The sequence below is a fragment of the Peromyscus maniculatus genome, chromosome 5, assembly GCF_049852395.1.
Source record: "Peromyscus maniculatus bairdii isolate BWxNUB_F1_BW_parent chromosome 5, HU_Pman_BW_mat_3.1, whole genome shotgun sequence".
In the NCBI taxonomy this organism is placed as follows: Eukaryota; Metazoa; Chordata; class Mammalia; order Rodentia; family Cricetidae; genus Peromyscus; species Peromyscus maniculatus.
The window spans coordinates 139,149,728-139,175,829 of record NC_134856.1 but is presented as its reverse complement, the minus strand read 5'-3'; the positions used below and the strand labels follow the sequence as shown (position 1 = coordinate 139,175,829).

Below are 26,102 nucleotides of genomic sequence, written 5' to 3'. Positions count from 1 at the left end.
GGCGATCCTAACATTGAAGGTGCCCTGCTTTAGCTGTCAAGCGCTGGCTGACTTGCTCGCAAAGACCAGCCTTCTAACTGCTCAGGTGTCGCTGCTGCTGCTGCTGCTGCTGCTGCTGCTGCTGCTGCTGCTGCTTTCATCCTGTTAGCAGGTCAGCTGCAGCATTAAAACTCCCTAAAAGATCACCAGAGAGAAACATTATTGGGGCTAATGTTGCAACACCAGGGGAGGCGACACATGGGAGTGTCTCAGCTGACTCTCCACGTGAGCCTGAGCATCCTGCTTACATTACCCTCCTAGACCACAGTGGGAAGTAGCGCCCTTCTGGTCTGGGAGGAAATAGTTGCAGGTCTTCTAGAGTTTGCTGAGGCCCATACACAGTAAGGAGTCTGGTCTAACAGTCTCTAAGGCTCAGGGAATACTGGGGGTGGGGTGGGGGGACGGGACGGACCTAAGGGCCAGAAGATAGAAAGGACGGTGAAATGCTGGTTCTAGTCTGGACACAGCCATTGTAATCACCAACTGACAGCAGCTGTGGATGCCTGGTAAGGTCTGCACAAGAATGGACCCATCAACACCCAGGCCTGGATGGCGTAGGGGCCCACGGGTTCCTACTCTCACTTTTGACCTATTTGCCACCGACAGATTCAAGAAGAGGGGGCTGTTGCCTTTGTGTACCGACTGGTGACTCCACGATAGTTCCAATAGTCAAGACTGACCTGGCTAGCTGGGCGGTGGTGGCACACGCCTTTAATCCCAGCACTTGGGAGGCAGAGACAGGCGAATGTCTGTGAGGTTGAGGCCAGCCTGGTCTACAGAGTTAGTTCCAAGACAGCCAGCACTACACAGAGAAACCCTGTCTCGAAAAACCAAAAGAAAAAAAAAAGGTGAATAATAAGGAAGAGATGGTTGGCAGGGATAAGAGAGAAATGATAAGGAGAGAGTAATCAGAAATTGTTAACAAAATCAATAAAAAATAAAGACTTGGGGCTGGAAAGATGACTCAGAGGTTAAGAGTACTGGCTGCTTTTGTAGAGGCCCTGGGTTTGATTCCCAGCACCCATGTGGCACATCCTGTAACTTTATAGTTACAGGAATTTGACACCAAAGTAGCTCCTTCCCTTGAATTTCCCACTTCTGTTACACCGATCCCATTTGTAGAAACCCTGGCATGCAATTTTTGGGCAATAATATCTTTAAAACATTACTTTTAAAAAATTACATGTAGGTGTGTGTGTGTCTACCTGAGGGGACGTGCACAAGAGTGCCTGTGCCTGCGGAGACCAGAGCCCTGACCTGGGCGCGAGGACCTGAGCAGAACTCTGGTCCTCTGGAAGCAAAGTGCTCCTAATCACCCAGCCATCTCTTCGGCCTCCTGGTTCTATCATCTTAAAATGGAAAAAATAAAACACATTTTCCTTGTTTTAGAAATTGAGATCTTGGGGGCTGGAACGATGGCTCAGTGGCTGAGAGCAGTGACTGCTCTTCCAGAAGACCCGGGTTCAATTCCCAGCACGGCAGCTCACAACTGTCTATGATTCCAGTTCCAGGCCTGCTGACACCCTCGCAGACATAAATCAGGCGAAACACCAACGAACATAAAATAAAAATAAATTATTAAAAAAAAAAAGAAATTGAGATCTTGTCTGTGGACACCAAGCACGTAAGTGACAGTTGTTTATCTAGTTACACGGGTAATGAATGTGCTAGAAGGAAGCAAAATGACAGTGCGCCCCTCTTTAGGAAGCTGGCAGCCCAGTGGAGAGGCTGGCAGCAAACTGCTGCAGGGCACCGGGGCACAGCCAAACAGGGAAGAGGAAAGCGAGGGGGAGCGCATGAGACACAGCCCGGGCGAAGCCTGGGCTCCAGGGAAGTTGGGTGTAATCCCCTAAGAGGGGTAGCGGAGAGGATGCAGTAAAAACGTTAACCTTCTTCACAGAACACGCTAGTCATCTAGCACCTGGGAGGCTAATGTCCCGCGAGTTCGAGGCCAGCGGGGCCTAGATAACGGGTCGCAAACACTTAGGCTGGCAGCGCACAGATCGGGTGTGCGAGCACTGGCCGGCCCGCACCGGACATGGCTGCAGGAGCGCCGGGGCCACCGCGGGCCGGGCTCGGCCCGTCTGGGTCACCCGGTCGGAAGGGCCTCTGGCGTTCTGTTATCCACACGGGCTCGCTCTGGCGGGCGCGCCGGCACGGGGCACCAGCCCACCCTAAACTGCCAATAACCGCCTTCCTGCCAGGCCCGGGCCTCCATCTTTGTGCCGCCCGCGGGGAGCCGACGCCAGGTGCGGGCCGGCCCCAACAGTCGTGGTTTCAAAAAGCCCGCGCGGAGGCCCCGGGCAGATCCGTTGGGAACGGCCGGGAGTCCCGCGAGGGCGCGCGAGGACGAGGCGTGCGGGCCACGGCCGGCTCCGCACAGGCGGCGCCGGGCCAGCGCGTAAGAGGAGCGCGCCCGTGCCGCGGCCGCGGCCGCCGGAAGTGGGCTCGAGAGCCGGGCAGTGATTGGCTGGCCGGGCACGTCCCTCAAGGGGCTGGCGCCAACGCCACTGCGGAGTTGGGCCGGGGCATCCGGCGAGGGGAGGGAGGGAGGGCTGCGGGAACAGCCGCGCGTCCGCTAGGAACCGCTCGGCGGGTGCGCGCGGGCCGCCCCGGAGGCCCTTCTCTGGGGCGCGGCGGGAGCGCGCCGAGTGCGAGCGCGGGGGCGGGAGGGCGGGCGGGCGCCGGGCAGCCCGAGGCCCCGCCGAGGCCGCGGAGGGCGGGGAGGCCGCGGCCCAGAGCGGCGCTGCGGCGCGGTGGGCGGGACGAAGGCGGGCGGGGAGGCGATTGGCCGGCGGCCCGACGCCGCGCGTGACGCACCGCGCGGGGAGGGTGCGCGCGCCTTCAGCGGCCTCTTTGTGTGGTGCCCTGATAGGGGAGCGGAGGTGGCGGCCGCGGCTGCCCTGGTGGGGTTCCAGCGTCCTCGGCTCGCCCTCGGGCCGGCAGCGCGCCCCTTCCCTCCCCCTCCCGCCCCTTCCCCGCCGGCGGCGGCGGCGGCCGGGCCCGGGCTCCGGCGAGGCCTCGGCGACCGCTAACGGCGACGGCGACGCCGCGGAGCGCGCAGGGCGGGGGCAGGGCCCGGGTGGCCGACATGGAGAACTCGCAGCTCTGTAAGCTGTTCATCGGCGGCCTGAACGTGCAGACGAGCGAGTCGGGGCTGCGCGGCCACTTCGAGGCCTTCGGGACGCTGACGGACTGCGTGGTGGTGGTGAACCCCCAGACCAAGCGCTCCCGCTGCTTCGGCTTCGTGACCTACTCGAACGTGGAGGAGGCGGACGCCGCCATGGCCGCGTCGCCGCACGCGGTGGACGGCAACACGGTGGAGCTGAAGCGCGCCGTGTCGCGGGAGGATTCGGCGCGGCCCGGCGCGCACGCCAAGGTGAAGAAGCTGTTCGTGGGCGGCCTCAAGGGCGACGTGGCGGAGGGCGACCTGATCGAGCACTTCTCGCAGTTCGGCGCGGTGGAGAAGGCGGAGATCATCGCCGACAAGCAGTCGGGCAAGAAGCGCGGCTTCGGCTTCGTCTACTTCCAGAGCCACGACGCGGCCGACAAGGCGGCGGTGGTCAAGTTCCACCCGATCCAGGGCCACCGCGTGGAGGTGAAGAAGGCGGTGCCCAAGGAGGATATCCACGCGGGCGGCGGGGGCGCGCGGGCGGCTCGGGGCGGGCGCGGCGGCGGCCGGGGCCGCGGCGGCGGCGGCGGCGGCCGCGACCAGAACGGCCTGGCCAAGGGCGGCGGCGGCGGCGGCGGCTACAACAGCTACGGCGGCTACGGGGGCTACGGCGCCTACGGGGGCGGCGGCGGCGGCGGCGGCTCGTACGGCGGCAGCGACTACGGCAACGGCTTCGGCGGCTTCGGCAGCTACAGCCAGCACCAGTCCTCGTACGGGCCGATGAAGAGCGGCGGCGGCGGCGGCGGCGGCAGCTGGGGCGGCCGCAGCAACAGTGGACCGTACAGAGGCGGCTACGGCGGCGGCGGCGGCGGCTACGGCGGAGGCTCGTTCTAGAAGCCGAGTTCCGGATGCCAGGCGGCGGCGGCGGCGCTTCTCCCCTCCGCGCCCGCCCCAGGTGCCCGCGGGGGAGCCGCTTACCCTGGGGGGGCAGTCCCCCCATTTGCCTGCCTGTCTCCCCCCTGAAGGTGGACTCGGCCCCACACACACATTTTTGTGTTACAGTCATTGATGGACTCTATTTTTTTATTATTACTTGGACCTTGGTCGTTTTTATACTAGCAAAATGTCTTGTTTTAATTTGTGTTTTTTTGGGGGGGTGGGTGGGAGGGAGTGAACTTGCTGATTCTGTAGCAAAACCTGGGTGGGGGTTGGGCGGGGGTAGTTTACTTTGTTGTAAGGACTTGATACCTGGCTACAGCGTTTTCTATGAAACCTACTTGGATCCCATGCCTGAAATTTGGAAGCATATGTACAAAAATCATTTTTACGTTTTATTTTTAATAAATCATTGTGTTTGACCGTACATGTCTAACATTTTTTTTTTCTAGGATCCACTCCTTACCGTTTTAAAGGATATTTTTGTTAGTTTTTGATGTACTTTGAGAAACTTAAAAAAGAGGTCTTGTGGGTTATTTTTTTCCCCTTTCCTGTTGCCCAGCTAGTGATGTGTTGAATTTACCCCTTACAGTCAAACTTTTGAAGTGGTGGATGTGGCTGTTGAAGGTTTCTGTGCATCCATCTCCTGTACTAAGCGAGTAAGCTTATCATCTTGACATGGTTGGTCACTTCTTTCTATGAGAATTTACTTCAGAATATGTACTGTGTAGTTTTAAGAGAAATAGTTTGTGTTTAAGCATGTGTTCTCATTCATATAAAACTGTTTGAAACTTTTTTAGATGACCTAGTTTCATCCTTATTGGTTTGTCTGTAATGAATGGTTACAAATAAGGGTTATGTTGACCCTAACACTAAGTGATTTTTTTTTTTTTTTTTGTATTTTCAGAGCAGGTTTAAAAACGTTTCTTTTCCTAAATCTGAACTTTGTCCTTTGAAGTCCAACCCATGTAGCACCATCTACTGGTAGAGTGGCCGTATAGCTGCAAGACAGTTGGTTAAAAAAGTCATTTGTTCAGGACAATTTCATCAGATTGAGCAGTTTGCCATCAGAAATCGGTGCAGACTTGGAAGTTCCACATTTGACTGAGATGGGCTTCACAGGAATGTAGCTGACAGCCCTCACCAGTCTTCTACATGAGGTTTGAAAATGTCAACTGCTATGCATAGCTTGGGCAGGAGCCCCAAACTGCTCTGTAGCTACCGGAGCAGCTATGTGTACGGGGTTAGGTGCAAGTTGTAAAACAATCTATGTACTCTGCTTGGTTAACGTGTGTTTGTAGCCCTTCATGCAATAGAATTCAAGTTGTTGTTTATAAAAACAAAAAACAAAAAAAAAAACCTGATAATAGGAGAAAAAAATTGCCTTCCTGGATAGAAACATAGAATAGCAACGTTTATGGATATCACAAATAAAGAATTCAATTCTTTACATGATTGAGTGAGAGTATGTATAATCCGGTGGGTGGTTCAGAGTACCAGTTAACTTACTGGGTTTAATGGTATGGTAAAATTTTTTGACTCAAGATTTTGAAAGCCCAAAGCCTCATGGTAATATTTTAATGTTGAACCCCCTACATTTTAACTCGTCCTCATGTAATTTCTAAGATCTGATTCTTGCCCAAATAGTGTAATTACAAGGTCAAGAAGGACATGGAGGTTAGGCTAGTTTGCTCAGGTACTTGAATGAATGATGGTTGATGCTTGGTTCAAATATTTAGCACCTCGAACAGGTAAGTGTCCCACATGGGAGTGAAAATTGGATGGAAGTTGAATTCTTTGCTCGCTTAACTGTACTGTCCTTAGGTTTCTGCTTGAGCTTTGACTCACAAGACTGAAGATTTTTTAATGCAGTTTTTTTGGGGGTGCCCCGAGGATACAGGAAATGATTTAGAGCTATCGTTACGTGTTACCTCTGATGTTTGCTTATTTTTGGTGGAAAGACTGAGTTAGCTGGTAGGAATTAGGGAAGATTGTCAAACGAGGTCATTTTTTACTTTGAAAATGGTGGCTTTAGAAACCCCACAGTTCATGGTGCATACTCAAACAGCCCAGTGTCATCTATGCTCACCTTAGAAATCTAATTGGATAGTAGGACAGGAAATGGGATTCCTGTGGTCCCCTGGCCAGCATGGGGAGCTTTTTAAATGGGTGGACAGCTGTTTGGTGTCTAGATTTACCTGTGAGAGTCTGAACAGAGGACTTCAAGCTTAGTTGGCAGGAGGTGGAGATGGTTTTTCATACTTGAATATAATCTGATTTTCTTTTTTTTTCTTGATTTTTATTATGTATACAGTGTTCTGCCTGCATGTATCCCTGTAGGCCCAAAGAAGGAACCAGATCTCATTACAGATGGTTTTCAGCCACTGTGTGGGTTGCTGGGAATTGAACTCAGGACCTTTGGAAGAACAGCCAGTGCTCTTAACCTCTGAGCCATCTCTCCAGCCCTATAACCTGATTTTCAAGATGAAGTTGCCCCAATGTGAAGATCCTTGTATTTCAAATACTTTGAGTGTAAATTCTAAAGTAGTCATTAGTTAAATGATAGTTTGGAAGATCTTTACAGTCATTTTGTGTGAGTGTATGTGTGTAAGCCTGTGCCTTTCACACAGCAACCTGTGGAAGTCAGAGGATTTATGCAGGTCTGCTCTACCATCTGGGTCCTGGGGATCAAACACCTGGCTGCAAGTGCCTCTCCCAGCTGAGCCATCTTGATGGATCTGGGAGATCTTGAAATAAGATGGCAATAGTTTAAAATCTTATTTTTTTTTAAGGTCTATTTAAAAAAAAAAAAAAAAAAGGGGTGTGTGTGTGTGTGTGTGAGTGTGTGTGTGTAGGTTTGTGAGTGCAGGTTCCTGCAGAGTCCAGAAGAAGGTATTGAATCCATTGGAGTTGGATTACAGGTGATTGTGAGTTGCCAGATCAGATTTGGGGTCCTCTTCAAAAGCTGAGCCATCCCCAGACCCCAGAATTTCAAATCTTTAAAGCTTAAAAGTGATTTAGGTTCACAAAATGCTCTTGAGTCTGAATATATTCATGGTTATACCTTAATATGGAATCTTGTCTTAGGAAAGATAGATACTAAAGGATGAAGGGTGGCTGAGAATTTGGAATTTAGGACTTCTTGCCTCAAGACCACCAGTGAGGGTCAGTTGGTTTGTAGACTTGTTTGTTCACACTCTAAATTGGATCACTTGCATTTCAGTTTGTTTTCTGCGTCTGATAGTGGAAGTGTAAAGTGTGCTCTGAGGAGTGGGTTGTTTGCTCATCACCTGCCGTTAGCTAGTGTGTGGGTGTTACCTGTGAACACTGACACTTGAGAATGTCTTCCACTTCTGTCAGTGTGAAGGGAAGAGCCCTGTCAGCCTTATTTTGGCCTCATTCCCCAACCCCCACTTCTCCTGTGTGTCCCTAGCTGGCTTGAAACTAGCTATGTAGACCCAGCTGTCCTTGAATTTTCAGGAGCCTGCCCACCTAGTGCTAGGATTGTGGACATGCTCTTCCGCCTTTTTGGAAGGACTGGCCAAGCCTATGGAACTAAGTGGGACATTTTTTCCCCTCAGTGTTCTATTGCAGACATGCTTGAGTCACACTTTTCCTGCTCTCTTAAAAATGAAACTTTTTTTTCCCCAATAAGAAGTTCCTTGAGAACCTAAGAAGTAGGTAAGTGCTTGTGTTGTGTTGTTGATTTCTGTCCTCAGTCACTCCATGAAGAGATGCTTTTATCTCCATCTGCCTGCTGGCTACAGGCTCTTAATTTAAACAGTTTGTCTAATATGAAGGATTGAAAATAGGAGATAGGAATCTTGCAGCTTTAAAATAAAATTGTTTTTTTTTTGGTGGGGACAGGCCATGTAGTCTTAGTTGGCCTCAAACTCAGAGATCCACCTGCCTCTGCCTTCTGACTGCTAGACTGCTCGGCTGCTCTTCTGAAGGGATTATACATTGAGGTCAGAGATTAGAGCAAGCATTACTCTGTGTTTTATCCTACTTAAAATTGAGGGCGTAGTTTTCCAGTTGTACATTAATAGGTGTTAGTAGCAGCATTTGCTTTTGCTTGAATACTTTTATCATGAATGAAGCTTTCTCTAGAAGTTGGGGAAAATCACAAATTGGGAAGTGCTGGGTGAGGTTTGCTCTGGGTCAGAGGTGACTATCACCAAAAATGTGGATTTCTAGGTTGAGATACAACTTCAGTTTGCTATTTAACCTGGTAAGTCAGCTGATTTCTTAGACTATGCACTTGTTTAGATACCTTATGATTTAATACGGTTTTCAAATCGTTCTAGGTAATTATTAACAGTTTGAGAGAAACCTTGAGATTCATTCTTATGATACCTTCAACAAAAAAATTGAGTACCAAGCTGATAGGGGCCAGCCTTTTAAGGTGTCCACAGTTTTGTCTGGATGATAATTTAAACAATTATGACAGTACTAGCATTTGAGTTGGACCTATAAGCAGTTGTGACTGTGTTACAAGAGAATGTGACAGGTGTGGGAACTAGTTTTAACATTTGGATTAGGAAGTCAAGCACAAAGGACATTCCCACTGCTTAGCTGAAATGCAAAGTGTGGTGTATTGGGTTCCTTATGTCATTATCCCTGCTGACTGTGAGGCCGCAAAGGCCTTTAAGAAAACAGCCACTTAAATTTTATTCTTTTTTGCCAAGTACTAATAATAGCAAAACTGGCTGTGGGACACAGACTAATTTACTCAGTTTCGGAAATATCAGTCACCGGAGAGTTTTAGTGAAAAGTGACAGGGGCTGGAGAGCTGGCTCAGCAGCTGAGAGCACTTGTTGTTGGTGCAGAGATTTCCAGTGCCCACATGGCAGCTCATAACTGTTAATTCTCGTCCCAGCCCTCGTCTGACCTCTGAAGGGCACAGGCCGGCACATGGTGTGCACGCACACACAAACACAAGTTAATAAGTCTAAAAAAACGACAGTCGTCATAGATTAAGAAGCCACTCCACACACTAATCCGTAGTTTGAGGTCCCGTGAAGCTGGTCTCCCATGACTCATTGTTCACGGGCTCCTCATTTTGACTTGTTTCACTAGAAACAAACTTTTCTGTTGGTTTCACCAGTTTCTCATGAAGATGAAAGCCAATTGGCTGTAATAGAAAGGGTGTTTAAGTTTGGAATTTCTTTTGTAAGATAAGGTTAGGTCACTTTGGGAGCACAAGATAGTTCAAAAAGTAGTAAATGAGCTGGAATCAGTAGCTTCAGGGTGGAGTCCAGTGCACCGTGGCTGTTCTTGATTTTTAAATTCAGTTTCTTACTAACTATAATTATGGCAGATTTTAATTTGGAAATTTCCTAGGGTGGCTATAGTTGAGGGAAACGGAGCAAAGGCACTTCCACTGAGGTGAGAGCACCAGATGGTGTTTGGGGATTTGTAGGCCAGGTAAAGACTGTCTCGGTGGTGGTTAATTTGGTTGTCAACTTGACACACCTGGGAAGGGGTGCCTCCCCTGGGGTAAGCCTCCATTAGCCTGTGTGCAAATCCGTGTGACTGTCTTGATTGATGGTGATTTGGGAAAGGTCCAACCCACTGTGGGTGGTGCCCTGCACAGGTGGGCCTGAGTATTAGAGCAAGCTGAGCCCGAACGGGAGGCTAACCAGTCAGTAGTGTCGTCCGTGGCTTCAGGTCCTCCCTTGGTTTCCCTTGATGATGGGCTGTACCTTGTAGGCTGAGTAAACTCTTGATTCCCCCAAGTTGCTTTTCAGCCTTTCTTCTTCTTCTTCTCTTCTTCTTCTTCTTCTTCTTCTTCTTCTTCTTCTTCTTCTTCTTCTTCTTCTTCTTCTTCTTCTTCTTCTTCTTCTTCTTCTTCTTCTTCTTCTTCTTCTTTTTTATCACAGCAACAGAGAAGCAACTAAAACAGCCCTGAGCAAATGAGTGGAAAGCCACTGGAGGAGTTTTTGGTTTTGTTTTTGAGACACAGTCTCACTTTGTGTGTAGCTTGGCTGATGGGGTACTGGCTATGTGGCCTGGGTGGCTTTGAACATAAGATGGGTCTCCTTCCTCAGTCTTCGCCTCCTGAGGGCTGAGATTACAGGGGTGCTGCCTAGCAATCTGAGGATTTTGAGTAGAGGAATGACATGGTCTGAATTTTAAAGGCTGCTTTTTGGCTTTGTCAAAATTTCTGTTTTTTTTTTTTTTTCAAAGACAGGGTTTCTCTGTGTGGTTTTGGTGCCTGTCCTGGATCTCGCTCTGTAGACCAGGCTGGCCTTGAACTCACAGAGATCCACCTGACTCTGCCTTCCAAGTGCTGGAATTAAAGGCGTGCGCCACCACTGCCCGGCTAAAATTTCTATTCTTTTGGTGTAACTGTGTTTGATGATCGTTCACGAGGAAAGGCTGGAACTAGTTGGACTAAAGTATGACAGTCTCTTCCATAGCTACATGGGTTTTAGCCAAAATGGACCTTCTTTTGGTGGCATCGGTAAAATGTTAGCATATCACACCTGATGGTACGGTCCTGTTAGATGGCCTTGTGATCTTTTATCCCGGCACTTCCACTTAGGGAGTGTGCCCAGCATCCTCTGACGTGCAGAGGTGTTGACTGTATCGGGCTGTGTAGTGATGTTACTAATGCTGTAACGGGCTGTGTAGTGATGTTACTAATGCTGAGCCCCTGCATTCCCTTTGGGAGCATACACTTAACAGTGCCGTTACAATGAGCTTCAGCTATGAGTTCAGCAAATCCTAGGGCCTGGTGATCTCTGACGTACGTACGTGTGTGTGTGTGTGTGTGTGTGTGTGTGTGTGTGTGTGTGTGTGTGTGTGCTGGAAAACATCAGGTTGTTGTGGGATTCACAGCTTGGGGCAAGTGCTCACAGATGAGCCAGCCGTGTCCAGGGAAGACCTTTCTCCAAACACACTCTCTGGGGTTGGTCCCACACTTGTGTTCTTAGACCTGAAACTGCCAATACTAGCTTCTCTTCCAAGCAGCAAGAAGCATCAAATGAGGAGGGTGAAATAGAGTTCAAATGTGTTCAGTGAGAAGTACTGAAGTCTTCCGATCCTTCACTCCTGTGATGTAAGGGAAACAAACTTTGCCTAAAGATGATCAATATATTATAGCAAAAACCTTATCACCATCTAAATGTCAACATTAGGGAAATAGTAGCTAGATTTTGCTCTACCATAAGGTGAAATACCAACCCAGTGTCCATTAATAAAGCAGATGGATAAACAAAATGAAATATTGCTGAGCCGTAAGAAATAAATTCAGGTACATGTCACAACATGAATGAACCTTGAAAATAAGGTTAGCTAAGTGAACAACACCAGATAAAGGAGGACAGGACAGATTTTATTGATTGATGCCTGCACTTTACATGAGATGCCCTAGAGATAAAATGTGGCTAGGTCTGAGGTAGAGCGTCAGAGTAGGAATGCACCTATAAAGCCTTCTGCTTAGTTCCCAGCACAAATAAGTAAGTAAGTATAAAATACCAGCTAGCTGATCTGAGGCAGGGTGGGGCAACAGGAGCTCACTGTCTAAGGGTACACAGATGATGATGGAGACCACAGGAGCTCACTGTCTAAGGGTACACAGACGATGATGGAGACCACAGGAGCTCACTGTCTAAGGGTACACAGACGATGATGGAGACAACAGGAGCTCACTGTCTAAGGGTACACAGATGATGATGGGGACAACAGGAGCTCACTGTCTAAGGGTACACAGACGATGGAGACCACAGGAGCTCACTGTCTAAGGGTACACAGACGATGATGGAGACCACAGGAGCTCACTGTCTAAGGGTACACAGACGATGATGGAGACAACAGGAACTCACTAAGGGTACACAGACGATGGAGACCACAGGAGCTCACTGTCTAAGGGTACACAGACGATGATGGAGACCACAGGAGCTCACTGTCTAAGGGTACACAGATGATGATGGAGACAACAGGAGCTCACTGTCTAAGGGTACACAGACGATGGAGACAACAGGAACTCACTGTCTAAGGGTACACAGATGATGATGGAGACAATAGGAGCTCACTGTCTAAGGGTACACAGACGATGATGGGGACCACAGGAGCTCACTGTCTAAGGGTACACAGACGATGATGGAGACAATAGGAGCTCACTGTCTAAGGGTACACAGACGATGATGGAAACCACAGGAGCTCACTGTCTAAGGGTACACAGACGATGATGGAGACAATAGGAGCTCACTGTCTAAGGGTACACAGACGATGGAGACCACAGGAGCTCACTGTCTAAGGGTACACAGATGATGATGGAGACAATAGGAGCTCACTGTCTAAGGGTACACAGATGATGATGGGGACAACAGGAGCTCACTGTCTAAGGGTACACAGACGATGATGGAGACCACAGGAGCTCACTGTCTAAGGGTACACAGACGATGATGGGGACAACAGGAGCTCACTGTCTAAGGGTACACAGACGATGATGGGGACCACAGGAGCTCACTGTCTAAGGGTGCACAGATGATGATGGAGACCACAGGAGCTCACTGTCTAAGGGTACACAGATGATGATGGAGACCACAGGAGCTCACTGTCTAAGGGTGCACAGATGATGATGGAGACCACAGGAGCTCACTGTCTAAGGGTACACAGATGATGATGGAGACAATAGGAGCTCACTGTCTAAGGGTGCACAGATGATGATGGAGACCACAGGAGCTCACTGTCTAAGGGTACACAGACGATGATGGAGACCACAGGAGCTCACTGTCTAAGGGTACACAGACGATGATGGAGACAACAGGAGCTCACTGTCTAAGGGTACACAGACGATGATGGGGACCACAGGAGCTCACTGTCTAAGGGTACACAGATGATGATGGAGACCACAGGAACTCACTGTCTAAGGGTGCACAGATGATGATGGAGACAACAGGAGCTCACTGTCTAAGGGTACACAGACGATGATGGGGACCACAGGAGCTCACTGTCTAAGGGTACACAGATGATAGAGACCACAGGAGCTCACTGTCTAAGGGTACACAGATGATGGAGGCAACAGGAACTCACTGTCTAAGGGTACACAGATGATGATGGAGACAACAGGAGCTCACTGTCTAAGGGTACAGTCTCTACTGGGTGTGTGGACCCTACCTTAGCACACACATTTATCATTGTATGCTTGATTGGTGGGGGAGAATGTATCATCTGTATTTATCCTTTAGGTCTTCTCTGTATCCAGAGAAGAACTGAAAGGGGAGGCAAGAGCAGTGGATAGAAGATTAACGTCTTTAAGCTGAATTAATGCTCATTCTTGAATCTGTGACAGAGCAGATTTTTCCTTTCCTTTTTCTTTCTAGACTGCGGATGTGAAAAGCAGTTTCACTTTTGTTATGAGAGATACATAGCTTACCAGCAGAGGGCACCAGTTGTGGACTGCAGATTTGGGAAAGGAAAGAGTTCTTGGGAAAAGCTTGAGAGCTGTGAATCTGTTAGGTCTATGGAGGTGGCTTCCTGGGGCTGTAGCCAGTCGGCTTTGCTTTGGCTCTCTTGGCGTCCAATGCTGCTCATCTGCTCTCCTTACTGGCTAACTTGGTTGGTGATCAGAGGACCTTCCTAAAGGAGGTGTTTGGAAGCCTTGGATGCCAGCTCTATGTAATGTCTTTAGGAGTTCCTAAATCAGAAGAGAGGTTGAAAGTTATCTGGGCCAGGCACCCTTGGTCAAGTTATTTAGCCCTCAGAATCTCAGTACTCTCATGTTCACAATCCTTAGCCCAATGGTTCTCAGCTTTTCTAAGGTTTTAACACAGTTCCTCATGTGGTGACCTCCAACCATAAAATCAGTTTGTTATTACTTCATAACTGTAATTTTGCTAGTGTTATGAGTTGCAATGTAAATATCTGATATGCAGGATATCTGATATGTGACCCCCGCAAAGGGGTTGAGACCCACGGGTTTACAAGAACCTCCTTAGAGGGTATAAAAATAAACAAAGGATACAAGTGAGTCAGCGACTGTGTAGAGTGATTACAGAGGGAGCTGAAGCCCTCGTGGTTGCTCGAGGTGTTAACTGGAGTCAAAGGCAGTTTGAGCATCGTAAAGGTGGAACACAGACCGCATGAGTGATCACGCTTGAGAAGACTTCCCCAGGACATTGTCCTCAGAGCAGAAGGTGAAGGAAGGCAGGCATCCCTCTGGACCAGGTAGTGGTCTGTTTGACTCTTTGGGGCCCTAGGTTCTTTCTCAGTTTCTACCTGCTTTCCCAGGGTGCTTTAAGCAGAGTCCATTCAGCAAGTGGCCCAAAATCTGTAGGTACTTTTGGTGGCAGAGATGAGGGTGGGCTGTGCTGAGGGATGGTCTTCTGTATGCTGTGAATATGTGTTGCTCTGACTCTAGCTTGATCTGGTAGGGAGTTTTGGTGGTAGAGATGAGGGTGGGCTGTACTTTAGCGCCCGTCTGTCCGGTCCTTGCTGACCTGTTGGCAGTAGTGGCTTCTGGAGGTGTAGGATGGCTCCACAAATGCCCTCTCACCCTGACTAATCTTTTCCTTGGTTCCAAGATCCATGGGTCAAGGATGTTTAATAGCCTTGAAGAAGACCGCGGAACTAGGTGCTACTAGCGGTTACTGGATGCTTCTCATAGGCCAGGCTCTCTGCTCTGCCGTTAGGACATCGAAGTCTATGTGATCTTCTTGTCTAGCTGTGCGTTCCAGTCACCTATGGAGCTCATTAAAATTCTCATCCCGGGCTCTGGTGTCACAGGTGTGAGGTAGAGCCTAGCTATCCAGTATTCTTCTGTAATATATAAATTTATGGAGAATTTCCTTTTCTAAGTGTGTAATTTTTAAAACAGTAGTTTCAGGCTGGAGAGATAGCTCAGTGGTTAAGAGCACTGACTACTCTTCCAGAGGTCCTGAGTTCAATTCCCAGCAACCACATGGTGGCTCACAACCACCTATAATGAGATCTGTTGCCATCTTCTGGCTGCAGGGACACATGCAAGCAGAACACTGTATATATAATAAATAAATAAATCTTTTAAAAAAACCCAGTAGTTTCTTTTTTAAGTATTTTATTTTTAATTATACAAATATGTGTAGGAATGCGTTTGCATATGTGCATGTATGAGTGCAGGTACCCTTGGAGCTGGAGTCCCAAGTGGTTGTGATCCACCTGACATGGGTGCTTGGAACTGAATTCAGGTCCTTGGCAGGAGCAATGCATGCTTTTAACCACAGAGTCATCTCTCTGGTACCCCCTCCCCCCCAAGCCATCAAGATAAGGAACATTTTCATCACCCTAAAAGTTCCTTTGTGCCTTTTGATCCCCTAATGCTTACGCTTTTAATGACCTAGGTAGATGGTTCAGATACACGGTGTGACTTGAGACACAGTGCTGTGTTCTGGAATCTGCAGATGTAAGAAAGCAAAGCATGGGGAGGGCAGAAAAGAGGGGAAAGGCACTCATGGGAAGGAATGATTGGCCTAAGTGTCTCCAGATGAAGTCCTGACTCCGTGCTGAGGCAGAGCACAGAAGACAGAACTTTTTAGACCAAATCAAGACTAAAAAAGAAAGTCTTTCTTCCAACACTGGTTCTTCTCAAGCCAGCTGAGAGCTGGAGGATTCTGAATGAAGTTGATGGATAACAAATTCATTCTGAATGAAGACTGGACAACCAGCTTTGGGGTGGAGGTCTGGGTTACCAGGTGTGCTTGGCTGACTGGGGATGTAGCCCGAGGCAGGGGCAGAACCTGGGCAGGGGCAGTAGTGGGCTCTGATGTGACTTCAGGACAGTTCAGGAGGGGGATTTCCCTCCAGGCAGGACCACCTTGGTCCTTTTGCTTCTCCTGCTAGAATGAAGCAGCCCTTCTTAATCTGGGTCCTCCAGGAGGGTTAGCCTAGACTGAGCAGGTCAGGCTGTGGCCCAGACCGGGTTTGGATAACAGGTAGAAAATGTAACAGAGACATTTCCAGCAGCACTCCAGGGAAGGACTCTTGGCTCAGCTCTGCCCTTAGTTTTGGTAGGTGGCTTTCCCGAGTGGCCTTCTCCATCCTGGCTCCTGGGACGCTGGGGGTGGGGGGTGGGAAAGTGTGGGTGTGATTCTGATACGCCACAGCCACACTGGTTAGTGTGGCAAGAGCAGCTTGCAAGGAAGCCACTTGGGGCTTTATATTGGCTCTAATGATTCATTTTGGATCGTGACTACGTTCCAACCTTAAGTATTTCCTTTCAGATTTGTTTCCCCTTCCTCTTTCCTGTATGGTGAAGACATGAATGAGGGCGTGCAGAAGGGAAACCAGTTTTACACACCTCTTGTGACTCACCCAGCTGTCTTCCTACACTAGTCACATGCCTGCATTCTGGCACAGATTCTAGGATCCCACTTCCTTGTTTGTGATGCTCAGCTTCTGTGGCCCCTGTGATTGACGGCCAGAGGAAATATCTGCAGCAGAACCACGAAGCTGATAGAGGAGGAAGGGAAGTGGTGGGAGGGAGATGGGGGTTTGGGTGTGAGCAGTCACTCATGGCTCTTCTCATCTGAGGGAGAATGACTGGGCAGTGGTCCCAACTAAGAGGGCACTGGGGTGTTAGGGAGATCAACTTTGAGTCTCACACCTTAGCCAGTTTGAGGTCAGAATGTTATGTCAAGTTCAAGTTATTAATACTTGTGGTTTCTGGACCTGTGGTCCCTCTTTGCTTGATGATGTGAGGTCTGTGGAACACTGAAGAAATTTAACAGGTCAAAATTATAACTAACACATGTAGTGAATTCTTAATTTCACATGCATCATTGTATCCCCCTAAAGTTCCCCACAAACACAGAGCCCAGGAAAATTTCCTTCTCAAGCAGATGTACAGGCTATACTGAGAAGGAAAGTGGGACATTTCCAACTTTTGTAGAATCACAGTCCTTAGAGCTGAAAGGCACTTGAGGGATTGTCTGGTGAGTGAGGGATTGAGCATGGCACCAGGATTAGGGAAAGACCACCCAGCTGAAGGCCACCCAGCCAGTGCTTAGACGGCTCCCAAGGCGCCAGGTGTATTGGTGGGTGAGTCCTAGAAAAGGGACACTTGCGTCTGGTTTTTCTACACATTCAGAGAAGCTTCTGAGCCCACTGGTTATGTCTAGGAGACACAGCTAGCTTCTGGCTTTCTACAAGATTGTCTTTTAGCTCAAGAAACTAGGCATGTAAATAACGAGCTCCCCAAGACATTCTATTAGGGGAGATGAACAGCAAGGGCAATGCCCTTTGGAGTTATTTTGGAGGCCACTGGCTGTCATTGGTGTGGTTTAGGGAAGGTTTTAGAAGACCTGTGATCTATTGCCCTTCCATAAAGATTCAAGGACCGAGGTTTGGAGGAGTCATTCCAGGTAGGGTCAACAGCTAGAGTGAACAGGAGCTTTGGCTGGATATTGGGGCTCAGTAGTAGATATGTGAGCTGGGGTCACAGCTTGCAGAAACTTCAGCATGGCAGACCTTAGCGTTCAGTGTGGCCCGGGACGACAGTGCGGCAGTGTTCTTGTGATTGATCACTGCAATGCTCTTTGGGGTTTTTGTAATACAGGGGGTTTGTCTCAGTTGCTCAGCCTCCCAACAAAACAACGCTCCAGCTCCCACGTCTAATTCTTCTCCTTATTCATTTCTTTTCTATGACACCCACCCGCCCAAATCCCACTTGTCTTATTGTTACCTCTCAGAACTACTATGAGCTTGGGGAGGGCAATTAGGCAGAGCTGATGTTACAAGTGAATTTCCCTAGGTGGGTAAACTCCACCGCAGGCCACAGAGGGGCCTCCTCATTCCAGCAATCTGGCCAGGCCCACAGACTCAGCTTAGGAGGAGGAGAGAAGGAGGGGTCAGCTTTTCTCCGTTAGTGAGGATTCCTCTGATTCTTTGCAGTGTAGCAGAGGAGGCAGGAGACCGTGGGGTGGGCTAGTCGCTAGGGCTGGGGATGCCTGAGCAGATGAGGAAGCAGCTGGAAAGGTGGCATAGCCCTAGGGTAGCCGCCGAAGCCGGGGCTGTTCCTAGGAGACAGAGGAGAAGCCAGCCTGCGGGGGAGGGGGAGCGAGTGGGTTGCTGCTTTTAGCAGCTGAAAGGGCTGCAGGGAGCTCTGGGTAAGACATTTTCTACCCCTGCCGCTTCTGCGGTAGAAGCTGCCGCGAGTAAGTCAGAGGAAGGAGGACCGGGAGCGAGCAGGGCTCAGTTGCAGCCATGCTGAATCACTGTTGCTGATCAGAATCCCTCACGGGGCTGCTGGGAGAACCCAGAGAGCAGCGCTAGTTCCCGGGTGCATGCACAGTTTGGTGGCTACTAACCCTGCCCGGCCTCCCACAATGGAGGGCGAAAGGTATGTATGTATGTGTAAGCATGGTGTGTGCGGTATGCATGTGTAAGCGAACGTGAGCTTAAGGTGTAACCACCGGCGTTTATGTTTGCATCTGCGAGGCAGGGTTGCTAATCCTGGCCACTGCGGGATCCCAAAGCAGAGCGAGCGCAGGAAAGTCCCTTTGGAAACCTACCTCTTCCAGGGCTCAAAGCTACAGAGACTCGGCTCTTGCCAAGGCAAGTCTGGGTTTGCTGGGCAGCAAAGCACGCCAAAAGAAGGAACTTCCTGGCTGGCGTTGGAGAATAGTTTCAGCACGGCTTGAGTCAGGATTGCCCTTTCCAGGCTGCTTCAGGGAGGCGTTCCCATTCTCCAGGGTGTCTTTCTTTGATGGGGGGTTTTGATGTCATTGCGGGGCTGGCCTTGGAGCGAGCACTTGCCTCCTTTACACGGAGGTGGTTGAATCTTCAGGAAACATGGCAAGTGGATGGCTTTTCCTAAAAACAAGCCTAATATGTATGTTCATGGATTCTGGCTCCTGTGCTGGTGTGAGTGAAGGAGAAACCTAGTCAATTGACATTTGCTCACAACTGGTTTTGTCTGTATCACAAAGTTTGAGAGATGCTGCAAGGTCTGTCTCAGAGGAACCCACAGACTTTTAGCGAAATAAGAATCGACAGAAGGCATTTAAGTGCTTGCGTTGAGCAGGAACAAGCTGGCCAGGGTTCGTCTCCTGGCAAACAGGAGCGTATACAGTTTTACTTTGTCTGAAGAGCTGACCCTCCCACTGCGAAGGTTCTCAGGGCAGGGCCAGATCCGGCAGACTACGGATCAGAAGTCTGAGCGCCACCACCTCCACATCCGTGGGTTGGTGCAGAGAACAGGCTTTGCCATTTTCCTTGAGGAGAGAAGACCACAGGGAGAGCCAGAAGGCTTTTCCTCTAAGTTGTGAGTTGCTGGTTCCCCGGGAACAGGCTCACTAAATCAGTGCAGACATATTTGGAGAGCACCTTGATGAGAGCGGCTTGTCCTTCCTGACAGCCCAGTGGGAACAGCTGTGGTTCCTTTCACTCTCCTGTCTGTAAAGCCTTAGAGACCAGCGCTTCTGGACAGTCCCACTCGCAGGGAGAGTCCAGAGCAGTGGTTCTCAGTCTTCTTAACGCTGCGACCCTTAGCACAGCTCCTCATGTCGTGGTGACCCCCCACTGATTTTTGTTGCTACTTCATAACTAATTTTGCTACTGTTATGAATTGTAATGTAAATATCTGATATGCAGGATGTCTGATATTCAACCCCTGTTCACAGGGGTCGTTTGACCCACAAAAGGTCATGACCCACAGGTTGGGAACCGGTAGCCTAGGGCATGTCTGTTGCCTCTGGGGTCTCTTCACAAGTCCCCCTAAGCCATGGGACATCCAGAGGCCTTGGGGCAGAGGTGGACAGTGGTCTTGCCTTTTCTTACCAGCCCGTAGCTAGCAAAGGAAGGAGTGCTGTGATGGAGGTGTGAAGTTATGGACTGTGTCTGCCTGCATGACCCATAGCATGTCTGCGCTGAGGTTGGCGTGAGACCTGCTGCCAACTGAGCATTTGGGGGCAGCGATTGCGTCCACAGTTCAGAGCTCACAAGTCCTTATATCATCTTCAACTGGTGAGTGCGGGCAGGGGATGTCTGTGGCTGCGTACCCATTTGCTTTTGTCCACTGGAGACTGCACATAGACAAGAAATCCAAGTTGAGAATTTCCAACACTCACCAGGCTGCCCGGATCGTTACTTTTTGTCCCTATTCTAGGGACAGCCTACCTGCCAAAGAAGTAAGTCTTTGATTTGTCTCCCATCTCTTTCCAAAGCATACCCATCCACCCACCAAGAGTCCTGTTGGTGTTTTTGTGGTTCCTCACACTCCTTTTCTCCAGCCACAAATCCTCATCCTCAGAGCTCTTTTTGATAACACTTCTGTTTCTCTGTGTAGCTTTGGTGCCTGTCCTGGATCTCACTCTGTAGCTCAGGCTGGCCTCGAACTCACAGAGATCCACTTGCCTCTGCCTCCCGAGTGCTGGGATTAAAGGTGCGCGTCACCACCGCCCAGCCTTCTCTTCCCATCTTATTGGAGAACTCAGCTTTTTAGTCCTCACTGCTGTTCTTACATACAAACCTCTTTTTGGCCTGTGGCGGTGCTAGGGGTAGGGTTGAGTCAGAGTCTCTCTATGTATCCCTGGCTCTTAGAACTCATTATGTAGACCAGGTTGGCTTTGAACTCACAGAGATCCACCTACTGATGCCTTCAAAGTACTGGGATTAAAAGTGCATACCACCTTACCTGACCAAACTTCTTGTTTGTATCTTAGACCCGAATGAGAGGCCAAGCAAGTCCTTGTGTGTTTCTGCTTCATGTAACTCACATAAAGATGGTGTCTCTGTACTTCCTCCTTAATATTTCTCACTGACTACTTACTGTTTGGCTTCGCCAAAGCAGGCACTGGGTAGTAATTTTCTGGTTAACTGATAATATAAACCAGTGTTATTAATTCTTTGAGAATTTCTTACAATGCATTTTGATCGTATTCATCTCCCTTTCCCCAGTCACTCCCTGATCTGTTCCCACCTTCTCAAGGCATCCAGCTTCATGTTCATGCCCCCCTCTTTGTAATATCCCTCCTCAACCACTTGAGTCTAGTTTGTGTTACCCAATCACTATTGGTTGTGAGGCCTGCCCCAGAGTGTGGTCAGTATGCCAGAAAATACACCAGTAAGGAAGCCCGACTCTTCCCCTCGAAGTAGCCATCCGATGCTGCGTCTCCCCAGCTCTGGGCGGGGCTCTGTGGCTCTCCCCGCTCCATGCTGGGATTTTGTATGGCTTGAGTGTGCACCAATCTTGTGCACATCATCATCGCTGCCATGAGTTCCTGTGTGCAGCTGCTCTGTTATCTGGGAAAACACAGTTTCCTTGAAGTCCTCCACCATCTCTGGCCCCAGCACCCTCTCCACCCGCCTCTTCCACAAAGACCCATGGACTTAGAGGGGAGGGGTTACGGTGTAGACATCCATTTTCTCCCATCCTTTGCATCTTGACCTTACCTGGTGACTTTTGTGAGGAACTCTGGTAACTAAAAAGGTGAGAGAAAAGATTGAAATATCTGGACATCCTTGGCTATCAAGTTGATTGTCTCAGCTCCACTTGAAATGTCATGCCTTGACATGGAAGAAGAGGTGGAAATAGCTTTGGTTTATAAGTTTCCTGAAACCAAGGGTGATTGGCCTAGGTCACGAGTCTGATCTCCAGGGACTGGAGGCATTCTGTGTCTGGTGCTTGTTCCACATTTAACCTGCTGAAACGTAAATGGGGCTATTTTTAAGCATTAAAACATTTCAGCCAAAAGATTTCTATGAATAATTTTCTTTCCTTGCTATGAGGGTACAAAAATACTTTTTACCTTGAAATATGATTAATTGAAAGTGTGGGCTTGGGAGTAACACTAACTCAGTGCAGTATTTCACAAGCCGTGTGACCTTGCGTGTGTTGTATTATACGTAAAGGGAACAATCACACTATTCTTCATGGGGTTGTTGTGAAGATTAAACCAGGCAGTGTGTGTATAGTCCCTCATTTTGTTTTTTCTGGCGTGGAGTAAGTGCTTAGAATGTGGCAGCTACTGTTACCCCTGGACCCTCTATTGCTGTGTTGCACCCCGAGATGCTAACAAAGCCTTTAGGATTGTCCTATAACAATTATCCAGAGCAGATTATGTGGTCTGTTCACACGAGGAACACAGAGGGAAAGCTTAGCAGGTATCACCCTACTTAAGTGATCTCTACACAGTGAGGTGCCTCACAGGGCTCCACACCGCTTGGATTTTATTTACTATTTTTACCTCCCTTTACAGATGCCATGTGGCACATGGATGCCCCAGTGGGCATGAGCTGGGTACCGCTTGCTCAGGCTAAGACCTTGAAGAGCCTGGGGCTGCTCTTCCTCTGCCTCATCCCAGGCTCCTCAGCTCTGCTAGGCTTTCTGATGCTGAACCTTCCTCTTTGGGGAACATCCAAGGCCTGATGAGTGGAGAGAGGCGATTTGGGGTTCTCATCAACAAAGGGGCTCCAGCTCTTCCCCTCCCCCTTCTTCCCTGAGTCTCTTAGACACTAAAATGGCAGTTGCCCTTGCTGTTGGGATTTTATTTTAGACTTGAAAATCAACCTTGGAGATGTATTAAAATAAATTTTCCACTTTCAAGATAAACTCAATTCATAGCAACAGAAAGTGAAGTGCTTGCCAGGGGGAGAATAAGGGGAGTAGGGATTGCCTCCTAGGTGTGGGATTTCAATTCAGGAGGGTAAGTGTAGAGGTAGATAGTGGTCATGGTTATGTGGCAATTCAATGGGCTTCACAATACAACTTATAAATTTTGTTGTGTATGTTACACATACATGGACACACACAGACAAACACAGACACAGATACACAGACACACACAAAGACAGACACAGATAGACAGACATACATATATACATACATACATACATACATACATACATACATACATACATACAGACACACACACACCCTGAAGGTCCAGACTGGCAGATCTGCAGCAGTTGCAGAGAAAAGCAATTTTTTTTTTTAATAGAGACATCATCAAAAGGAGAAGCTGGCTGCTTATTTTTCTTAAAGTTGTATGGTTTTCATCATGGAAAGGGTGGGGAGCTCTTGAAAAGGCTTTCAGATACAACTTTGCTGTGACCACCTATGAGGTGTCCTTAAGGATGGTCTTCTTGGCTGTCTCTTATTGACGGGAGCCTGCTCCTGTGCCTCAAGGAGCTCCTGGGATGGAGGCATGTTTACCCTTGATAGTAGCAGACAGAGAAACACTGGGGGACAGCCTGGGAAGCCGGCCTTCCCTCCCCAAACACTGAAGTCTGCGTCACCAGGTAAAGACAGGTGAGACCCAGCACAGGGCACACGTCCAGCAGCAGAACAGTGTTTTTCTACTCCAGGTCCTGCTGGCCAGCACTTAGTCCTCTCCTTGGCCCCAGAAGTTGTGAGCAGACACTTGGGCAGGAATGTTTGGGCTACCACACCTCCTGAGACACTGTACATCACTGCAGTGGTGATAACTGAGATCACATTTTCCATTGGATCTTTTTTTTTTTTTTAATGTGGAAAGGGAACAGAGTCAGCAACAGGGGCCATTATTTCATTTTTTTTTCCACACCAAGATTTGGCTTTTTAGGGTTTCTTTGATAAGTTTTAGATTGTTAAGGCCATTCCAGGCAAGAGCATTTTTCTGTGTGTGTTCCAAATCATCTACTTTATTTGATAACATCACCACTATAGAAATGACCTATTTTTTAAAAAAAAATTTATAGATGAACCCTAAAAGTAGGTTAAATCGAACAGACCAGTGAGAAACGATGTAAAAAATAGCTTGAACATGCTTTGTTCTAAGATTTTTTTCTTGTTATGTAAGATTCAGTGAATCTCAGGTAGAATGTGACTTCCTATGATTTGTGAAGATCTTAGACTACTTTTCCCTTTTGAAAAAAGGACTTCTTTATTTTTATTGTGTGTGTAGGAATGTTTGCTTGCATGTATGTCTGTGTACCAAGTATGTTCCTTTTGCCCTTGGAGGTCAGAAGACATGCCCTGGAACTGACCTTGTAGAGCTTGTGAGCCACCACGTGGGTGCTGGGAACTGAACCTGGGTCTTCCGTAAGAGCAACCAGTGCTCTTAACCACTGAGCCATCTCTCCAGCTTCCTATTTTCCTTTTTACTTGTGATTTCACACCATGGCCTCTGTCATAGTGGCCTACACGGTGAGTTCAACTCTCCTATTCAAGCCTAATACAAGCTTGGCTTTCAAGCCACATTGCAGAGAGTGTGTCTCTTTCCTTGTTTAGTTCTATTTGCATGAACTCAAGTGTTTTATATCTTTATGTAACTTGTTTTATTCCATCCTAATTCTAAAGAAAGTCATGAATAAGGCCTTCAGTAACGTGATTAGTTAACGCCTGTTCTTGAAGTTGGTCAGGGATGAGAGGGCAGCAACTACAAACAGCTCTTATGAATCATGGCTGGCTGGTGTGAAGGGCTGACAAGTTCAGGAAAATTAGTATCATGTAGGGTTGTCCCGACAAATTTTATCTCAGAGCCTCCGGAGATAGTAGTTCCTGCTTCATACTATTGTTCTGAAGATGAAACTAGATAATGGCTGTAAGACCCTTTACAGAGCCAGCTTCCAGTAAACGTTGACTGTGATTGACTGTCCCCTGGGATTCATAGCTTTTGATGCATTGCTATTGTGTGCCTATGTGGGCTGCTTCACAGCATCACTCTGATGCTGGGAATCAAGGTGGCCCTGCTGAGAGAGTACGTGGCTTGTGTGTAAATGATGTTACTTGATGGCAGGGTTTATTAAGGTCTAGATTCTGGTGGCTGGACATACTCAAGTGCCAAGTTCTTCACCAATCAAGAAGTAGACATCTAAATTTTGAAGCGTTTATCTAATTATTCCTTATCAATAAAAACTCGGGAGTCAGACATTGGGATAAGAACCTGAATGATCAGAGAAGAGGCAGAGAAGTGACCAGTGACTTCTTCTCTCTCCTTCCTCAGTCCAAAAGGGCTAAGAATGTTTCTGAGCCTCTCCCTACTACTTCCTATGTCTCTCTATATGTCCTCAGTCCTCCAAGACCTCTATGGCTAATTTTGGTCAGCTAGTAGCTAGCTCTACCCTTTGATTCAAAGTAAACTTTGAATTTTATTGGCAGTCTCAGGAGTGTCAGAGTGCAATCAAAATATCACACAACAAAATTTGGTAATTTTTGTCTTGACCTTTAGGATTGGGGTACTTCCTAGATCTGTAGTTTATCCAAGGTCTCATGGATTCAGAAATCTGATCTTTTTTTTTTTTTATTTACTATCGGTGACTATGGGGGTCCAGCCCCTCGATAGTCCCCTCCCAGGGTCTGGGAAGAATCTACAACCAGCTGATAATTAATCTTTGAAGAAAAGAAATGAATCTATGTACACGAAACTCCTTAGTCCATACACTTTATTATTCTGTCACTTCTCTCTCTACAAGCTTATACTCTGCTCTCATTTTTAGCTCCTTTCTTGCCCAATTTCTCTTTACATTTATCTGTTGTCCCCTCCAGGTTCTATCTTAATTCCTTCATCTAACTCTGCTCTTTCTAGGTTCTCATCCACCTAGTTCTTTCCCATATCATCTCCTCTCCCATCTCCTTCTTCCTCATCTTGTTCTTCCCCATCTGGCTCTTCCTCATCTTCCATCTCGTTCCTCTGGTTCTCTCTTCTAGCCCTTCAATCTAGTTCTTCCCCGTCTCAGTTTGTTCCTCTCAAGTTCTTACCCATCTAGTTCTTCCATTCTCTTCTCTCTTCTCTGTCCTCTCGTGCCCTGGGAGTCCTGGTATATATACACTTACAAGCAGTATTCCCTTAGCAGTGCAAAACCAGGCTTCCAGGGTCAAACGGAGGGGTGATAAGAATCACATAGGGAGGCAATAACCGTTAATTATCATTTGTAGCCTCAAAGGGAAGTGACCAATGGGGAAATGAATTAACCAAAGGCTAAATTCAGGTAAGAAGAGGGATCTTATGTGTTCAACTATAGTCTTAAACGTGATTAGTAGAAAATGTTAAGAATCTATAAGTTGCTAGGTCAATGGGAGAAAATAAAACTGTCTTCTTTTTTCCTGTGG

The 26,102-nt window shown here is 48.2% G+C and overlaps 2 protein-coding genes across 2 annotated transcripts in view; both read left to right on the top strand.

The window, feature by feature from the left end:
- The first annotated feature begins 2,899 nt into the window (after window positions 1-2,899).
- Window positions 2,900-4,514, top strand: Hnrnpa0 (heterogeneous nuclear ribonucleoprotein A0). Its single transcript, XM_076573442.1, has one exon. The coding sequence runs from the start codon at window positions 3,131-3,133 to the stop codon at window positions 4,043-4,045; it is 915 nt and encodes a 304-aa protein (XP_076429557.1). The 5' UTR covers window positions 2,900-3,130; the 3' UTR covers window positions 4,046-4,514.
- A 13,381-nt stretch (window positions 4,515-17,895) lies between these two features.
- Klhl3 (kelch like family member 3) overlaps window positions 17,896-26,102 on the top strand; it is a 121,413-nt gene continuing 113,206 nt past the window's right edge. The window contains exon 1 of the mRNA XM_006976751.4: window positions 17,896-18,410. Coding sequence (XP_006976813.2) covers window positions 18,355-18,410 — 56 coding nt within the window. The 5' untranslated portion in view covers window positions 17,896-18,354. The remainder of the gene's footprint in view (window positions 18,411-26,102) is intronic.